Genomic DNA, 20,819 nt, shown 5'->3' with positions numbered 1-20,819 from the left:
CATGTGGAACTGTGTTGTAAACTAAAAATAAAAAATCTTAATTTAATTAAAAAAGAAATAATATGACTGTAGCTCTCAACAGGCTAGGTGGAGGGGGCTCTAACAGGCAGGAATCAGGAAAAGTTTTTTTGAACTGAGGAGAGTGAGATTTGAACTTGCCTTAGCATATGGGTCAGTCTAGCAAGAGCAAAAGTTGGGGGAGGACACTCTGGGTAGAGGAAACAGAGATTCAGATGTGTTAAATTAAGTAATTTAGTTTGGCTAAAGCTTAGGTGTAGAGTATAAAGTCAAGGAAGGAAAGGTAGGTGGAAGACTGAATTAATCTAGAAACATCTGAGAAGAGGTAGCAGTGATAGGGAAGAAAACTTCATGGGACTTAGTACCTAAGCTGGATCTCATCTGGTTCAAATGTAGGGTGTAGGAAGGGGTGTAATCTATAAACTGATCAGAAGAGGAAGCTGAAGTCAGATAGCTGAGGGCCTTAAACATCAGTCTAGGGAGACAATATTTTATCCCACTGAACATTTATGATGAGAATGGTACAGCCAAGGTCATTCTTCCAGGATGTACCTATGAGAAGACCAGAGGCAAGGCAAGGGTTTGGACTTCGACAGACAACAGGAAATCAGAGAACTTATTTTCCACTAGTAGAATGACGTGATTAAGGTGGTGCCTTAAGAAGATTAATCTACCAATAATATATAGCAATGATCAAGGTTGGTGGTGGGGACAGACTGAAGGTAGAGAGATTTATTAGGAAGCTATTATAATAGTGCAGGTGAAAAGTAATGCTAGTTTGAATGAGGATGGCAGAGGGAATAAAATAATAGATGAAAGACAGGATTTGGGAATGTATTTCTGGGGAATGAAATTTTAAGACTTGATATGAGACAAAGAAGAGAAGGAATCAAAGATGAGAATCATGGATGACTGAAAAAAGTTTCAGTGCACAAAAGAGAAGTCTATAGCAGTCCCCTTCCCTTCCCTCAGGAATTTAGTAGCTGTGAGACCCTGGGAAATTCCTTTAACATTTCTCAGTCTCAATTTCCCCATCCGAATGTGGATAACGACAGCACCTACCTCACAGGGTTATTGTGAGGATCAAAAGAGGTAACATGGGGACAGCACACTGCAAACTTTAAAGTGCTATAGAAATACTAGCTACTTTTATAATCATTCTCCTCCATTGGCTAAAAGGTGACTAAACCTACATCTGAAACTGGAAAAGTACTTCTAAACGTAACATACTACCTTATTTTGTACCATTTCTCCATCTAACAAACACATTTTCTGGGTCACAAGGATTCAAACTTTCTATTTCTCTCTAAACAGGCTAAGACTAGTGTTAACGGTGACAGAGATGCTCACAAAATTCACCTTCTCCTTTTATTTCCCCTGTTAAAAAGAAATAGGGAGGTGGGGGGAATAATAAACAGATGGGGATATCCTGCATTAAAAAAAACATACCAAAGCCTCCCAAGCACATTCTTCCTTCCAATTTTCTTACACTTAAATAATTTCCTCAAAATTTCAACACAAACTAATTTACTTTGGATTTATAGATACTGTCTTAATAAAAAAAAAGTAGAAAAAAATTTATATTTGCATATTTCCCTGATTCTGTACATCAGACATTAGAAGGGAATACATTCTCCAGGGAAGGAAGAAAGCAAGAGCAAAAGCACTGAGCTAGACAGTCCTGTGTAAATTATCAGTAGGATAATACAGTCCTCATTACAGAAAATCTTTTTATTTTGTGCTCAGTGGTCCAGAAATGAGTCACATAAAATACTACTTACCTGGTCTTTCACACTGTCACCAGTAAACATATACTTCATATGATATAAGAAATCACAGATGGGATCCATGTAGTGTAAGTGGGTGCTACACTGGTCTACATTCAGAAGCATATCATAAAACGCCACTCCAATCTGTTTAATAAACAGAGATGAGCTGATAAAGTAGTCTTGATTATTTAACAGATCTATTTATTTCAGCTCAGTTATAGAGTAAGTATCTAGAGATAAAACACACGTTTCAGAATGTCTATGTTCTAGTGAGAGCTGAATCTATATTTTGATAATTCAAAGCAATTCAAATTCATCTCCTCAATGTGGAAACTCCCTTAAATGGGACAGATCACGATCCATTCACATGGCATCCTATGTGACTCTTATCCATCTTCATCCACAAGGGGTTCAACCTTATGGGTGAATGAAGTGTTCAAGATTCCTACAGGAACCAAAACAACCCCTTTTCTAGTCTTGCTTTAGCATCTCACTGCTCAGGCAAAATTCCACACTGAAAGTATGCTGTGGCCTACCCACACACCTACATGCAACCCACGCCATTTCCTTTCGGCTGAGTTGCAACTTTAATTCTTTGGAGACTGATATTCCATGGCTCTTTCTTTCAGGGAGAAACAAATCTGACCTAACAGGAATCACTGGGACTTGGTGTCATGAAATCAATGACAGACAATAGCTCTGGAAAGGTATACATTATTTGAAAGAAACAAGAATATATACGTGTATTCATAGTGCTACAGTACTATTTATGACAGAGTTTGGCTTTATTTTTTTGTATAATATTTGTCATTTCCCCTATTTTTTCATTTAAAAAAGCATTGTAAAATTGTTTTCTCACATTTCATTACCATGTAATTTAAAATACTAGACCAAAAAAAATTCAGTAAAAACAATTACAGAATCTAAGAGCTCGGTGGGAACTCAAGAGTCTATATAGTCCAACTTGTACCTAAGTAAGAATACTCTCCACCATATCCCTGAAGAGTAAATATCTGATCTTTACATTTCTGCAGACAAATCTGAAGAAGTCACCAGTGTCTCCACCTAAGATATAACAAGCTGGAAGAGTCACAGAATGTTCTCGCCAACCAGATAATAATGAAGGTAGTAGATTAGGTACAATGACTTCATTTCCCCCTTCTAGTTCATGTTAGTGGTTCCCCATTGCTGGTTTAGGCCAGTCACAGTTACTCATTTACTACGTGACTATCCTGATGCCCTCTAGCTCTGATATCTAGTTTCCTAGATATAGTATACACAAAAAAGAAATCAAGAGACAAAAGCCACATTTTACCTCTATCATGCACCGAGTTCTCTCTTGCTGAAATCTTTGTAAAAAAGGTCCCACAAGGTGGTACACATAAAGTAACTGGAATTCAGTCTTTACTATGGGAAGGAGTGCTTCAGTGAGGAATCTAGAATTCAAAGATAAATCGACATACATTCATTAAGAGCTTATTAAGCTCAAGCATCATGCTCTGCATGTAGAATATATGCAAAATCAATACAAGGTAGTTTTGTCAAGGACAGCACTAGCAGCGGGTGGGGCGGGGGGTAGAAAAACAACAGTAGAGGTTTCATGTAGAAATTGGTGCTTGAGCTGACTCTTGAAGGAAACAAAGAATTCTGTGCAGCAGGCATTAGAAAGGAGCACCCACTTCAGGCACGGGAGAGAGCAAATGAGCAAAGGCACTGAGCTAGACTGTCGTGTGAAATACCAGGAAGAAAACCAGTTGGGCTAAGCCAGAATGCAAGAGATGCTTAATAAGGCTGGAAAGGGAGGTTGGGATCAGGTTGTAAAGTGACTTTAATGCCAATCAGAAGAGTTTATATCTGAGTTTACTAAAGTAGGGGAGTGCCAAGGTGAGACTTATACTTAAGGAAAAGTGACAGTTGTATGGAAGGTAAGAGGTAAAGACTTGAAGTAGGGTGTGCAATTAAGAAGTTAAGCATGAACTAAATAAAGTGGTGATTGATGACTACTAAGACGGCAACGGATATAATAGATGTTGGGGAGGTAGAAATATGGACAAGATAGAGATCTGGATTAGAATTTCAGTTCTGATACTAGCTATGCTTGACCTTATGAGTCACTTCAATTCTTTGAAATCTCAGTGTCCTCAACTAAAAATGGTATTAACTTGCTAACTTCAGAGGGAGGTTGTCAGTAAGGCATTTTACACACTTTGAAGTGCCACAAAAATATCAATTATTATTTTTAGTTAATGGAAGGATAATAGCAACTCCAGAGATTAAGTATACTCAAATCAATTTCTGATATTTCAGCACATCTAGTATCTTATATAATGAAAATGAGTTGAAAGAGGACCCAAGGGACTGGAAAACACTGAATCCTCACTAAAAAAAATATATATTAGTTATATCTATCTATCTAGAGCTATATTTATTCAGGAAAGTTAGGTAAATTTTTGATACTGTTTAGTGTAAACTTAAAAATATAAACATATTTTAAAATACTATTAATTTAATATAATGTAATAATTTAAAATAAATAAATAAAAACATAAATATATTTTTAAATATAAAATTTTTTGACTAACCTGAAAATTCAATTCATCAGTCATCAGAATACTATGTTCCCAGTTAATCAGGCTTTTGCTATATGCCTAAAAGAGACTTTTACTTAATTAGTAAAGTAAACAGACCACTTACTTGGGAATGAGAGAAAGTTGTCCGATGCTAGAATGATGCCACACAGCATGTGCCAAAGCCAAAGTGTAGCTGCAGCTCATCTCAGAATAAGATTGGTGACAAGCAGTAAAGTCAAAAAGTTGAAATGGGTATCCAACCCATTCAGTCTCAGAGATGAAGCTAGGGCTGTTAATAACACTCACAATTCGACCATGAAGGACAATCCAATATGGCTCCTTAAAATGAAATACCATCATAAGACACAAAAACATTCCATGAACAAATAATTTACTCTAGTATTTCATGTGTTCAACACTTTAATCCAAAGATTTTAAAAGATAATCCTTCTAAAATCCCTCTAGATTTCCATTTAGTATGAATGTCCTTAAAAAAAAGTTTATGAGTTGGAACTCCTATGGACACAGAACTACTAAAATGCTTTTTGAAGGACTGTACTAATTGTCCATAATATAATATCATATCTATCATCAAAATCCATTCACAGTATCACAAGGTGATGAATTATGAAATACCATGATTTCTGAAAAAATCAAAATTGTGAGTGACCCAAAGGGCAAAAGAGAGATGCATTATGGATATGAATAGGCTCCAGCAGAGCCCAAATGACTTTTGCTGAAAAAGCAGTTAACATATAAGAAATACATAATTGGAAAAGGAGATGGGACAGTCATGTAGTGAGAATGAGAAAAAGGATGACCAGCCAGAGTGCTATACTGGTTCTGCAAAGACAAAAGAAGCCGAGAGGCACCCAACATTTGGTTGGATAGGAGTAATTAGTTGTTGGAGTGGTCTTTTTCTCCTTTCTGTTTTTAGAGATAGTAGAGCATAGTGGGAGAAATTCTGGTCTTGGAATTAGGAGAGATTTGTCTCTATTTCTAATCCATGTTTCCTATACTTACTAGTTGTGTGACCATGGGTATTCATTTACCTTCCTAAGCTTCAATCCTCTCATCCGTCACATGGAAATAATAACAGTATTTAAACTTTCATTGGTTAATTTTAAGCATCAGATGACATAATGTTAAGCAATATATGCATGCATGTCCCTCCCAAGTAAGCTCCTTGAGGACAAGGACAATTTCACTTTTTTTAAGGTTATACGTGTACAATTAAGTAAACATGTCCATATTAGTCATTTTGTACACGAAGACTCAAAGAAAAGAAAAAAGAAAGCAAAAAATATCATGCTTCATTTTGTATTCAATCAATATCAGTTCTTTCTCTGGAGATAGATAGTATGCTTCATCATTAGTCCTTTGGAGTTGTCTTGGATCATTGTATTGCTGAGAATAGCTAAGTAATTCAGTTCTTCATCATACAATATTGCTGTGTACAACACTCTCCTGGTTCTGTTCACTTCATTTGCATCAGTTCATGTAAGTCTTTCCAGGTTTTTCTGAAATCATCCTGCTTGTCATTTCTTATAGCATAATAATATTCCATTACAATCATATACCACAGCTTGTTTAGCTATTCCCCAATTGATGGGCATCCCTTTGATTTCTAGTTCTTAGTCATCACAAAAAGAGCTGTTATAAATATTTTTATACAAAGAGGTCCTTTTCCCTTTTTTTGAATGTCACACTTACATCTGGATCAGTTCACAACTCTACCAACAGTGCAGTATCTCAGTTTTCCCACATTCCCTCCAACATCCAACATTTTCCTTTTTTGTCATATTAGTCACTCCAATAGGTGTGAGGTGGTACCTTGGAGTTGTTTTGTGTTTCTCTGATCAATAGTTATTTAGAGCATTTTTTTTTCATAAAACTATGGACAGTTTTAATTTCTTCATCCGAAAACTACCTATCCTTTGACCACTTATCAACTGGGGAATTACTTGTATTTTTATAAATGTGACTCAGTTCTCTATGTGTGAGAAATGAGGCTTTTATCAGATACTTGTATCCAGTTTTCTGCTTTCCTTATAATTTTGGTTGCATTGGCTTTGGGCAAAAATTTTGATTATATAAAATTAAAAAGTTATCTATTTTACATTTTGTAATGCTCTCTGTATCTTTTCTGGCCCTAAATTCTTCCCTTATCCATAAGTCTAACAGATAAATTATTCCATGCTCTCTTAATTTGCTTATGATATTACCTTTTGTGTAAATCATGTACCCATTTTGACCTTATCTTGGTATACAATGTGAGATGTTGGTCTATGTCTAGTTTCTGCCATATTATCTATCAGTTTTTCCAGCAGTTTTTGTCAAATAATGAGTTTTTGTTCCAAAAGCTTTGATCTTTGGATTTATCACATACTAGATTACCATGGTCATTTACTATAATGTAATTTGTACCTAATCTACTCCACTGATCCACCACTCTATTTCTTAGCCAGTACCAAACAGTTATGGTTATTTTATTTTTTTATTTTATTTTATGTTTTTTTTTGCTTTTTGGCAGGGCAATTGGGGTTAAGTGACTTGCCCAAGGTCACACAGCTAGTACAAGTGTCAAGTGTCTGAGGCCGGATTTGAACTCAGGTCCTCCTGACTCCAGGTCCGGTGCTCTACTCACTGCGCCACCTAGCTGCCCCATACAGTTATGGTAATTACCATTTTATAACAAAGTTTGATATCTCGTATGGCTAGACCACCTTCTTTTGCATTTTTTTCATTGATTCCCCTGATATTCTCGACCTTCTAGTTCTTCCAGATGAATTTTGTTATGGTTTTTTTTCTGGCTCTATAAAATAATGTTTTGATAGTTTGATTGGTATGGCACTGAAAAAATTAATTAAGGAAGAATTGTCATTTTTATTATATTGGCTTGGCCTACCCATGAAACAATTACTATTTTTCCAGTTGTTTAGGTGTGACTTTATTTGTGTGAAAAGCGTTTTATAGTTGTGTCCATGTAGTTCCTGGGTTTGTCTTTGCAGGTAGACCTCCAAGTATTATACTGTCTACAGTTATTTTAAATGGAATTTCTCTTGCTGCTGGACTTTGTTGGTAATATATAGAAATGCTGATGATTTTTGTGGGTTTATTTCATATCCTGCAACTTTTTATTTTTCTTTGTATCTCTAGTGCCTAGCATGATCCCATATCATCACGGTGGATGCTTAATAAATGTTTATGAAATTGAATTCAGAATCCTAAAGCACCTTGGGCATAGCATGGTATGGTACAGAGAGTACTAGGCTGTCTCAGGAAGGCCTCCAATACATACTAGCTATGTCAACATGATCAAGTCACTAAATCTCTCTCTGTTACAGGGAATTAATTGAGACTAAAAGCTACAGACAAGATGCTGATCTGGACTAGTACTTTTTCTCTGATACACACAGAGAGACAATAAATGAGTAATGGTGTAACACACAAACTAGATTTTAAAGCAATTGCAGAGAAAAGGATGGAATGAAAATGGCTAAAAGGGAATTGAAACCCTCGATAAATTAAGGGGATAGAAAGACTGGCTAGGGGCCCTTGACTGAGTTTAAGTCACTAGGCCCAACTCTCCCACACACCAGTTTCCTGAAGGAACTAGCGAACAATTGCTTAGTCAACATTAGTAATCTTTTAAAGATCACGAAAATTCAAGAGGTACCAGAGGTTTATGGAAAGGTGAACTGGCTCCCTTGGGAAGTAAGAAGTTCCCCATAATAGGTCTTTATTTAAGGTTGGATAACCACTTGTCAGGTATTTTATACAGAGATTCTTGTTCAAGTACAGGTAGTGCTTGATATCCTTTTTAACTTTTTGATCTATCTCACTGTTAAGTACAAATTAAAAACATTAACTCACTGGTAAGGCAGTGATGATCAATCCAATTGCATTCATCCATGCAGTAATGTTCTCTCTTCGTACTAAAGGCTGACTGCAAGCAAAAAAAGAAAAGAAAAAAAGACAAAGGTAATTTTTCACCTATGAAACATCTCAGGAGGGGAGAATGGCATAGTCTAAATATCTACCTAATCATAGTCTGAAAACTAATCTATGTCAATCAAAATGAGATTATTTTATTAGATTAAAATTTCCTTTTTGGTATATTCTTTGGTAGAATTACCTGAGTGGAAAAATGATTGTCACAGTAACTTTCACATTTCCCCCTGCCATTAACACCCATTTGATGACAATCATTATAAAGGAAGACCAGAAAAACACTGACTTTGGGGGCTATATGTAAACAGTATTGGTAAATCAGGCTTATTGAACAATAGGACATTTTACTTACCTCTTCAGGACAACATTTAGAAGGGCGTTCCCAACATCTTTTCCTGGAACAGTCAAAGCCATTAGCTCCACACAGGTAACGTGAAGAGCATGGGCAGCTGGATTGGGAAACTCATTGAATCTCCAGTCACAGTTTGGAAATGGACCAGGAGATTTGCCGGCCATAGGTGTGATCAATCAAGGCAATAATATTGGAACCCAGTTTAGTAAGACTGAGAAAATGTGTTTTATACATATAGACAACATACAACCAGGTTTGTTTTAAAAATAAGTCTGTTCAACAGTGTGACACAGGAATAAGAGATTTGGATCTACAGTACACAGGTGTAAATCCTGTCTCTGTACATAAGTCACTTAACCTCTCTGGGTCTATTTCCTAATCAATACATACAGGTAATAAATACTAAAAGGCTAATACAATAAAATTAGATGTGGATGGAAAAAAGAAACAAAACCACATATTAAGTTCTCCAAATCAACTTTAAGGAGTTCTGCCACAATACTAGAGTCTTACTATAATGGGAGAGGTATTTATTCCTTACAAAGACGTCTTAGATCAATGAGACACATACACTCCAGAGGCTCTCAAATAGTAGGAAAGAGACTAATCTAAGCACAGAATTTTTTCTTACCCATCGACTACATTATTTCCTAATGCTCTGAGATGAAAACTTGAAAATCTATATAACACAATAGCTTACTTAGTCTATTCCCTGGTACTAAACAATATAACCAACACAATCTAGAATGAGCTCATTTCGAAATAAAAGCATGATTGATATAAACCTAAAAATTTCTACAAATCTACTTTCAGTTACAGAGTTTTCTGGCATGAATTTAATATCATTTTTCAGAGGATATTACCATGTTAGGTTTTCAAAAGGAATTCAAAACCTAAAAAATAGGCAGATCACTCCAGAAATCCATGTCTTGTGAATGAGTAAAAATATCTTCTTAAAGATGGGAAAAAGGGAGGCAGCTAGGTGGCGCAGAGGGTAGAGCACCAAGCCCGGAGTCAGAAGGACCTGAGTTCAAATCTGGCCTCAGACACTTGACACACTAGCTGTGTGACCTTGGGCAAGTCACTTAACCACAATTTCCCTGCCTTCCCCCCTCAAAAAAAAATGGGAAAAAGGCTTTTTTACAACTGAAAACACTATTATCCCATTGAAAAACACACATACATACACATACACCACGAAAAAGGATATTATCCACTAGTCTGCCAATAAGTCTGCAATAATAAGAGTCATCTGGGATCCAAGGGTTTTCTTCTCGTGCATTCATAGCGAATTTGAGATATGTATCACTTAGACACCAGCCCTGGGGCCGATTATCTTTTAGTGAGCCAATGATAGCATGGACAAGCTTCCGTTTGAGGTGTGAGCGCTCTCTCAGGTGCATCTCATAGTAATGCAGAGTATTATATAAGTAAGTTACCGGACGGTCTGCCAAAAAAAGAAAAATGTAACCACAGCAGCACTTGCACTTAGTTGACGATTAATGACTGAGAAAAAGCTAATTGTTCTGCTTAAGGCAGCGCTTTGAAAAAAGAGCTCAGAAGTGGATGAAGCAATTTCTCGGAAAAAAAAAAGCATAGCAATGGATAGTTTTTAATCATAAGACAAAGCAATTATATCCCAGTGAAGAAGAGGGGAAAAACAAGGTTGAGATATATATTCCATAAGGATGCTAACATCCTTTATATTTTCAAATAATTTGTTTTACTAGTCATTGGAATTGGAAACCAACCCCTCTTCTAAAACTGTTAGAGATGAAATAATTTACCCAATACCATGAAAAGATACAATTTTACTAAGTTAAAGTTACTCTTTCTGTTTGGTTATGTGGGGCCTATAGTGTTTATGCACTCAGAAAGGGAGAAAGATGGTACCAGATAAGGAAGCTCCCTCTACTCAGGCAGGTTGGCACTTCCTCTGTAGCTTGCCCTGATAGGTTAAAGGATTTGCTCAGGGTAACACAGTCAGTCTGTGTCAAAAGTGAGGCTTGAACCCAAATGTTCCTGGCTCCAAGGTCAGCTCTTTATCCACTATGAAACACTTCCTTTTACCATGAACTAATAAAATACATTTACAAATAAAAAGAGCTCACCATGAAACTTGTATAAGCCTCCCAAGTGATCCAGAAGAGTCTCCAGTGATTTGGACACTGGCAGCAATTCCAAAAATCTGTGGATAACTATATCAAATACTGGCAGGAATCTGAGACACACATTTCCAAAGTAGATTGGAAGATAGGGGAGCTGGATCTGCACAGGAGGATTGACTTGTTCTGCTAGGCCCTCAAAATACAGCTTCTCAGGATATTTCTGTGGGAGGTGAATAAATGCTCATGTTCTCTCATTTAAGAAAGGACTGAATAAACTCAAGTACATTATAGTATTTAGGAATCTAATTTGCTTAAGAAAATATTCATAGTTTTATTCAATTATCTTTAGTTTTAAAGATCTGATTTCTAAAATATATTTGTTAAATAAATTTGAAATGTTGGCTCAAAGTCTATAAAACAGATTAACTCTCAAAAATTCTTCAAGGTATCAAACTGTTATATGAAGGGAAACAATTAGAACCATACAGGAAAGAACACCATCACTGTTTACAAAATGATGAATATGAGGCTTTCATTTAAAATGAGTAACACTGAATAAAATGTACCTTGTGATAATTCATATGCTTGGTATGCCAGTCATTCTGCAGCCAGTGCTCTGGAGAGTTCTCCTTCACAAAATCATTTACTCGATTTCTAAAATCATTTGGCTTCAGCAACAGCAATTGAATTATGAAATAACAAACCTGAGCTTCATTTCCTTCATGACTACGCATGGCCTTTGGTGAATCAAAGACAAAAAAAATATTGATAAAAAGACCTCCAAATATCATGGTTCACAAAGGTCATTTAAAAACTCAAATTATACAGAAATAAATTTTAAATATTCAGGCTATTGGTGGGAAAAATCTTTTCTAGAATAGTCAATTACTTATAGTGAAGCAATACAATAAAAAACCCTCACTTTGTTTGCATTACCTTCAAATATTTACATATAAATAGTATATAGTATATGTGTATATATGTATACCTTTCTATATGTATATAGTAACTAGAACTGTTCCCAAACAGAAGTGGAAGTGCTAGGCTGCTGCCTTGACAAATATGACCCATCAAAATCAGTAGGATTCATTTTCGTGCAGCATCCTAACGGACATTAAGTTTCTTTTAGATTCAACTCTGATCTTATTTGCAAAATTAATTGTTTTCTCTCTAAACAATGCTAAAGCAAAAAGTCAAAGGATCACAAGGTCTAAACTAGCCTCAGTTAAACAAACAGCTGCATTTTCCGCCTCTATGTCAAGTGTCTGAGACTCAAGTCACTTCCCACTGATTCAACCTGGATGGCGTCTAAACTAGCCTCAGTTAAACAAACAGCTGCATTTTCCGCCTCTATGTCAAGTGTCTGAGACTCAAGTCACTTCCCACTGATTCAACCTGGATGGCACTAAAAAGATCAGCCTTCTTAGGTTATGAAATTGACTATGTCACTGCTATGAAGAAACAACCTTTCAAAGGCTTCCTATTACTTTTCAAATAAAGCCTGAAATTCAAGGATCCCCAAACTGGCAGTGCCAAGGCACATATCCCCCCATCCCTTATGTAAATCATATGCTTCAACCAAACAAGAAAACTCAATTCCTTGAACATGTCTATGCTCTCCCACCTCTGTGCCTTTTCTCATGACATTCCCTGACTGGAATGAATTCCACTTCCTTCACATTTGTTAAGAGTTAGCTCAGGTATCATTTTCTTCATGAAAATGTCTCTGATCACACCTGGTAGTCTTTCCCAATGAATTCTTACAGTACTTTGCACCCCTTTCCTAATATTGCTTATGTATTGATTACAGAACATCACATTACATCCCATCTCCCCTACTAAGATGGTAAGCTCCCTGAGGGTAGGGACTTTTTCATTTTGCAATCTTCCTAGTACCTACCATAGTTCCTTATTGTAGGTGGTCAATAAATGTTTGCTGAATGAACGTGTAAAAGAATACTGCCAAATCTCTCTATTTCTTTTTAAAATAAACCAAGATATATTAAGCACCTACCACATGTGAGGAAGGATGCTAGATAGGCCCTTGGGAAACAAATGCAAAAAGGCAATACAGTCCCTACAATAAGAAGCTTACAATAAATTGAAGGGGTACAATATGAACATAAATCAAGTACAAGGAAAACTTGGGAGATTTGTTATGAGGAATAGCTCTCTTGAGTGTGGAGAACTATATAAATGGAAAAAGTGATGTAAAAACAAAAGCTATCGATAATTTTAAAAGAAAATTCAGGGAGAATGAACCAATATGAAGAAAAGGGGAATCAGGGAAAGCTTTATGGAGGAGGAATTACCTGAAGTCTAAAAGGATGACAAAGACTCAGGGACAGAAAAAAGGAAAGTCTGCATTTCAAGCAAGAACCATATGTATAAATAAATAGATGTAAGGGAAGAAGCAGCACATTCAGGAAACAATTAATACCCTGATTTAGCTAAAACACAGAATACACAAAATAGTATGAAATAAGGATGAAAAGCTAGATCGAAGTTAGATTGTATAGGGCTAAGAAATTTGTATTCCTTAGATGAGAAGCAATGGAAGGTTTTTGAGTACTTTAAGAAGAAAACCTCGATAACAGTGTGGATCAGAGAGTGAAGACAGTAGAAGTAGGGATGCCAAAGAGAAGGCTGTTAGAGTCTCTCTCTGTCTCTACATAAGCAATAATGAAGCCAGAACAAGAAGACTGGTTACATTAAATGAAAAGAACTGAACAGATTGGAGAGATCTTTTGGAGGAAAAATCAATAGCCCTTGACAAATGACTGGTAATGGGGGGTGATGGAGATGAAAGATTTAATGATGACTTCAAGGTTATAAACCTGGATGATTGGGAAGATGGTGAGGCTTTTAGACAAAAATAGGTGAGTCAGAAGAAAAGTTTGGGAATGGGGAAGATAATGAGCTCCAGTTTACTTATGTTCAGTATGAGTTGCTAACAGGACATCGAGGAAATATTCAGCAGACTTGATAAGAGAGGAATCAAGAGAAAGATCTGAACTGCACATACAGGTATGGAACCCATGGGAACAACGGAGATGAGTAAGGGAAAGAAAGTAGTAGAGAGAGAAGAGGGTCTAGGACAAAGCCTTTGTGGATGCCAGTCCTAAAGGAGCAGCGGATGGATAACAATCCATCAAAGAGTGGGGAAGAGTAAGAGAGGTAGCAGAAGAACTAGGAGAGAACAGTGTCACAAAAGCTGAGGCAAAAGAGAATATTCAAGGGTTGTGGTCAACAGTATTAGAACTGAAAAGGATGAAAGGGGATGAGGATTGAGAAAAGGTCATCTGATTTAACAAGCACTGGCAACCTGGTTTCAGTTGAATAGTGGGATCAATATTTCCTCTGCAAGGGATTAGGCAGTAAATAGATGATTAGGAGGTTGAAGCAGGAATGTCTGATGCTTTCTGGAATTTAGGCAATGAAAGGGAAGAGAGACTTGGGCAAATGTTATGAAGGGTTGGCAAAGTCAAATGAAGGGTTTTTTAAGGATATGGGAGACATGAATATGCTTTTAGACAACAGGGAAAACACTAGTACTCGGGGAGAAAATGAAGATGAGAATGAGAGAGGGAAAGATTAATGGAGGCAAAGTCATAGAGAAAATGGGGGTGGGGTGGGATTCCAGGTTACAGGTTAAGTGGTTAGCCTTGGCAAGGAAATCAACTGCCTCTTTTTCAAAGACAAGGGTATAGGAGAGTATAGGAAGATGACAGGTAGAGAAGGGGAGATGAAGAAACTGAAAAGTCTCAATTTTCTCAGTAAGGTAGTACACAAATACATTTACCTGAGAGAAGGTTGTAGAAGCAAAATGAAGATGAGAGCAGGAAACCTGATTTTAGAATGGTTGCTAAGGAGAGTGGGACAAAGAAACAATCAAGGGAGGACAAAAGGACTACGAGGCATCAGTTGGAATTAGGCAACATGAGTCAGTGGTGAACCCAGTTCTTCTAATATGACTACCAAACAAAACAGGAATTAAAGATAACTAACCTTAGAGGATTAAGGTTGGCTAACCTGGTTACCAAAATATGATGACCAATGTCTGGGGAAGTTAAAGTTCAATAAGTATTCCTTATGAATCACTGACAAGGCAACATCCAGCAGGCAGGAAAGTAAACTCAGGGTCTGCCGGCCTAGCCAAACACTGCTTCTCTACCCTTTCAGAGACTGCTGAGAGGTGGAGTAATTTGACTGAGGTTAATTCTGAGATGTGGTAGTGACTAGAAACTATAGCAAAAGTGGATATAATAATAATAACAATAATTCCATACTACTATCTCTTGCCCCACCAGCCACAACCTGTAAAGACAGGTAAGAAAATAAAATTATCATTAATTAATTCATTAATGTGAAATTTCTGGTTCTTTAGAGTAGCAGAGCTAAAGAGTTATCTGGATGGAAACAATACTTGATTATGGAATAAATAATAGCTAGCATGTAGATAGAACTTTAAAGTTTATAACGTACTTGACATATATTATATCTTACTTGATCCTCATAATAATCCTGTGAGAGAGATGCTATTGTCCTTTTTTATGAATGAGGAAACTGAGGATCAGAAAAGTAAACTTCCTGGGGTCACACAGTGTTGGAGGCAGGATGTGAAGTCTGGGCTTTCTGAATTCTAAGACCAATCCTCAAACTATCAGAATCTATATCAATTAAGGGAGCAATCCACAGGATCTGTATGGACAACGAGAGATCTTAGAAATTTATACTTACAAGACACAGAATCAATCGGTCCAGTGTAACAATGTTGTACTTCCATACCATATCATTGAGGATCTCAATGCATTTGTTGAGTTGCTGACCTCCAGCTGATGTGGAGAACTCATATACCAGGAAGTCTGCAAATGTTCTGACATGAGCTACCAAGGCTCTAGCCCCAATTCTCTCCAGTACTCTGCAAAGCAGAGAGAAACAAATAATTTTATTACTACCCAACTGTACATGAAATGGAATACGGTTATAGCAGATATTCCTACTGGTTCACCTATAGCCAATTTGATTAATGTGATCTGTTTCCAAGAGCATCTTCCAAAGGAGGCAAAGGAAGAGAGGAGGAGAGCCTTGTATAGAGAAGTGAGTAATGATGTCATTTTCATCGTTCATAGATTTCCACTTTCTGTATTCCTCCTCTACATTCTTTTTCAGGTTAAAACGACTTTCTTGAGGTACATTATTTTGCTTGAAGAATGCCTGAAGAAAGAGACAAGATAGTAACTACAATTTTGTATGGTTGAAAAAAAGTAATGGCCCACTAGATCAAGGATTATTAGTGTGAGAGCCGTGAACTTTTTAAAAAAAATCTGATAACAGCATTTCAATATGATTTGTTTCTTAGGTAATCCCTTGCATTTAATTTTGTACATTTAAAAACAATATTCTGAGTAAGGATGCATAGGTTTCACCAGTCCACAGCACAAAAAAGGTTAAGAACCCTTGATCTATATGAAGGTCATTTCTAACTCACTGTTGTTCTCTCAGTCATGTGACTCTGAGAAATTGTTTAACCTCAGCATCTTTAATTTTCTCATCTGTATAATCAGGAAATTGAATTAGATAACCTCTATAAAGTCTCTTCCATTTCTAAAAAAAAAAAAAGAAAATTGAATGCTCCCATAATGAAATGAGTGGAAAATTCTTCTTTCTCTAAAAGTCAGTTTCTTTTGTTTTAGACTGACCCCTATTTTTACCTATGGCTAAAATTACACACACACACACACACACACACAGAGACACAGATAAACAGACACACACACGGCTGAAAAAGCATTTAAAAGATTAATTCTCTCACTCTAAAGTCTAGGTATACCTAAACTCCAAAGCTCTTTAATACCTTCTGTCTCTTCTTTCCCAATAATGCCATATAATATTCTTTGATACAAATAATAATTCTGTGATAATATAATTCTTCGATAATATCCTCTGAAATCTGAATACATTCTCTCTAGCCTTGTCCCAATGAACAACAAAAAAAGCTGCTTACAGTGGCTCTTAGATAATTAATTAGCTTCTTTCTCTAGGAATGGTTATAAACAGTCCAATTCTCACTCATTCTCTGAAGTTCTGTTTTAAATATCTGCTCAACTGCTGTCATTTGGTTCCTTCAGTTGTTCCTCATATAGTCTACTTTTGTTTTTCTTATCTGAACATTTTAATCTGTTGATCTTGATTTAAGAAGCTAACCAAGACCAAATTTCTCTCCATTACAGTGAAAATGACATGGCTTATTTGATAAATAGAATGTTAATATTCACAAAATGACCCCCACAAGATTCTGTAACTACTTATTGGCTATTACTTCAGAAACATATTCAGTTATTGCGTAGGGGAGAAATGCTGGTCTTGATATCAGGAAGACCTAGATTCAAATACAGCTTTTGATATATACTGGTTATGTGATTCTGGCAGGGCAAGTCATACTCTCTCAGGGCCCCAGCAGTATTCAGATTATATAATGTTACAAAGAAGGTCCCATTCTGCATTGGTAGAGAGAGTTTCCTCATTTGGAGTTCCCCATATGAATAAAAGCACAGATCTGGGCCAAAAAAACCCAAACCCAAACAAACCTGGAAGTATATGGTCAACTGTCTAAACAATGTGAAAACATGACTTTGTAGCCAAAAATTGGATTTAAAAATTCAATTTAAGCATTTACTAAGCACCTATTGTAGGGCATAATGCTAAAGAAGAGAATGATAAACCAGTCTCTGCCCTCAAAGAGCTTGCAAATCAAACTACTTTCCTGTTCAATAAAGTTAACAACAATAACAAAAAAATTCTCCATATAAGACATTATAAAATAGCAAAATAATAACTTTTCCATACAGTGATAGTTCATTACAGAATTACCTGTAGAGGAGCTGGAAAGCAGCTAAGAGTATGAGAAGCCCAATTGTGAGGTGTAAAACTCATGATAGTCTGAAGTATATCCTTGCACCAAGTTCCCTGAATTGAATCAGAGCCTGTAAAAAAATCTAACAGACAGACATCTATAAAATTCAATTCAACTAAAATATGAGAAATACTTATTAAGTACTTAAGAACTGTGTAAGATGCTAGGGGTAAAAAGATAAAATAATCCCTTCTTGCCCCTCAATGAGCTTATATTGTGATGGGAGTTAGAGACAGAAAAGAGGAAGCCTAGAATAATATGGATACAGATAAATAACTATAAGAAAAAGAGTATTCAACCCCCCAAGAATCAGGAGAGATTTTGCATAAGTAGCACCCCACTTGAATCTTGAAAGAAGCTAAGGATTTTAAGAAGCCAGGGTGAGAGTGCATGTCCGACACAGGGGACAGCCTTTGAACAGAAAATATGTTGAATTCAAGAAATTACTAATTTTGCTGAAATGAAGAGGACATGAAGGAGATGTGAAATAAGTTTGGAAAGGCAGGTGTTAGCCAGATTATGAAGGGCTTTAAGTGGTGGACTGAGGAGTTAGTATGTTATTCTAGAGTTTATAACCTACTGTTTATAGTTTATAGGTATTAAGCAGAAGAGAGACATTCAGATCTATGCCTTAGGAAGATAGTTTTAGTTGCTTTATGAAAATGGTTTGGAGATAGGAGAAAAAGGGAATCTTTCAGGTAATCAAAAGCAAAAAATTTAGGAGTAAGATAGAATGATTTTGTTCCCATATACTAATTTGATTTCTATGGTTACTCAGAGAAAATATCAACTCAAGTCTTAAATCATGAGTGCCAATTTCACCCACAAGCGCACTCCTTCTAAAGTCTCACAAAGGTGTTTAAATTCATTCAAAGTTCCTAATGGTCATAGGCAAAAGTTCTATCTGTAGGATAAAGCATAAAACTTTGTTACTAAGTCACATACCTCAAGTACATGAGCACTGTTTTCTAGAATAAGGCTGTTAGCAAATGAGAATTAATTTAATCTGAAAAAAATTCTTTCCATTCCCATGTTCAATTTTCATGCATTATTTCTCTAAAACTTATTAACCACTGTGAAAACTGAAACACAAACTGGTTGAAGTTAGAATACCCTGGGAAATAACAGGTTAGTACTTAAGATTTTCAAATATAGATGATAATTTTTCAGGAGGTAGGCTTTCAATGATACAGTATCATCAAAATAATCTTTAATATACTCCCTTTTTTTTCTTTTTTTTGGAGGGGAGAAGGCAGGGCAATTGGGGTTAATGACTTGCCCAAGGTCACACAGCTAGTAAGTGCGTCAAGTGTCTGAGGCCGGATTTGAACTCAGGTCCTCCTGACTCCAGGGCCAATACTCTACTCACTGCACCACCTAGCTGCACCACTCCCTTTTTTTCCCTTGGAAAATTCATTATTACCTGTCACATGAGTCGCTCTCGCTAAGGTCAAAATTAAGGCCCGATTCAGTTCTTCAGACTCTGCTGAAAGCACAGTTTTGGGGTCACTAAGGAAACGAGTAAACTGAGGTTGCACTTCAGAGCTGCCAAGTGCTGTTATGAGTCTTAGAGCAGTGCTCTCAACACTGAAAAGGGGAAAAGAAGAGTTATCCAAGTTATAACATTTTGGCAAAAATGTATCTACAATTCTAGTTTTATAAAGTAGGCAAAAAAAAATTAAACTTGAAAGAGCTTTAAAATTTTTCTTTGGAAGTACTGAATAAAAGGATAGTGGCTCAGTGTCAGCTTTTTTATCATTTCCCAAACTGGGAAGTTCATACTGTATGTTTCCTAATTTTGCTGACTTCAGTCAAAGCTACTACTAAGTCTGTAGGGCATGGAAGTACAAAGTTAATTTCATTTGGATACACTGTTTTGAAAACTGCAAACATTTTTCTACATCTGTTTTCACTACGGGTACAATAAAAACCACATCTGGCAGCTTACCTGAAACAAAAAACCTTTTTGTTTTTTCAGGGTGAAGTAGAAGACAAGGACTGCACAGCTTTACCACCAGTTCAGAGGCAAAATAATTGAAAGAAAAGCAACTTCTCTATTAAATTTTTGTCCCATTTGTTATTTTTTAATTAAAAGGCAAATATTCAAAGAGTAGAGAAGAAATTTATGCTAACGTGAAAGAACAAAAATATGTATATATATATAGATGCAGGCTAAGGACTTTACAGCGGAACCAAAAGCTCTAATAAAACATCTAGCAAACTAGAATAAAGGACAATGGCATCTTCAAAGGCTCACCAGAGATGGAGCTGGTTTTGATTGGTTTGGGGAGCAGCAGCTAGAGTGTGAAGGTGGCTCAGTAGTTGAACTCGGTAATGAGGCTGGATGTGGTGCATACGATAGCTGAACATCTCCAGGAGTGTGTGTAAAATTCCCCAAGCATGAGACTTGAAAACAGTAGGCAAGAGTTGACCTTGTGAAAGGAGATAATAAAGACGCATATAAAGGAAAGTAAGATTATACAAATATCTTCCAAAAAAAATTATTTGTGATTTTGTTTTCCTACATAGAATTATAGAATTCTTTTTGGTTACAAGTACATAGGAAAAGGTGCTAATTTCAATTAAGTAGGAGGAAGATTAGTCTGAATTATGTAATATTTTTAAAATGTAGCCATAGAATTTTCAGGTATACACAGTAACCTAAATTAGGCTAGGAAGCCAGAGATTAGTAGAGGTAGTTGAGAAAGAATTAATATTTCACATAGGTGGCACAATTGATGTATATAGCTGGACTTAAGAGTCAGGACTTTCTAAGTTTAAATCCTAACTCTGATATGCACGAGCTGTGTGATCCTGGGCAAGTCAATTAACTGCTCTCAGCCTCAGTTTCCTCATTTGTAAAATGAAGATAAGAGCATATACTTCACAGGTTTGTTTAAAGGATCAAATGAAATTTTTAAAAATAAGGAATATGTAAAGCATTTTTGCAAACATTATAAAGCATATATAAATGATAGCTTTTATTACAGCAATTCAATTAAGACAATGTGGTATGGTCTTAGAATATAAAGATAAAAAGCAACAAAGTTCCTGCTTCATAAGAACTCTGAAAAAACACACAGTAGGAAGTGATAGGGTCAAAGGAGGGATCAAGAGATCCAGGCAGACTGT

The 20,819-nt window shown here is 36.2% G+C and overlaps 1 protein-coding gene across 2 annotated transcripts in view; it reads right to left on the bottom strand.

The window, feature by feature from the left end:
* MED23 (mediator complex subunit 23) overlaps positions 1-20,819 on the bottom strand; it is a 56,207-nt gene that overhangs the window by 3,420 nt on the left and 31,968 nt on the right. For both annotated transcript variants that reach the window (XM_036766575.1, XM_036766576.1), the window contains 13 exons: positions 19,945-20,119; positions 19,111-19,274; positions 17,645-17,769; positions 15,783-15,988; positions 15,512-15,692; positions 11,338-11,508; positions 10,775-10,991; positions 9,874-10,110; positions 8,664-8,829; positions 8,234-8,306; positions 4,482-4,696; positions 3,103-3,223; positions 1,800-1,931 (listed from right to left, as the gene is read on the bottom strand). In XM_036766575.1, coding sequence (XP_036622470.1) covers positions 1,800-1,931; positions 3,103-3,223; positions 4,482-4,696; positions 8,234-8,306; positions 8,664-8,829; positions 9,874-10,110; positions 10,775-10,991; positions 11,338-11,508; positions 15,512-15,692; positions 15,783-15,988; positions 17,645-17,769; positions 19,111-19,274; positions 19,945-20,119 — 2,183 coding nt within the window. The remainder of the gene's footprint in view (positions 1-1,799; positions 1,932-3,102; positions 3,224-4,481; positions 4,697-8,233; positions 8,307-8,663; positions 8,830-9,873; positions 10,111-10,774; positions 10,992-11,337; positions 11,509-15,511; positions 15,693-15,782; positions 15,989-17,644; positions 17,770-19,110; positions 19,275-19,944; positions 20,120-20,819) is intronic.

The sequence above is a fragment of the Trichosurus vulpecula genome, chromosome 7, assembly GCF_011100635.1.
Source record: "Trichosurus vulpecula isolate mTriVul1 chromosome 7, mTriVul1.pri, whole genome shotgun sequence".
NCBI lineage: Eukaryota > Metazoa > Chordata > Mammalia > Diprotodontia > Phalangeridae > Trichosurus > Trichosurus vulpecula.
The sequence above is the reverse complement of the archived record's forward strand: the minus strand, read 5'-3'. Positions and strand labels throughout refer to the sequence as shown.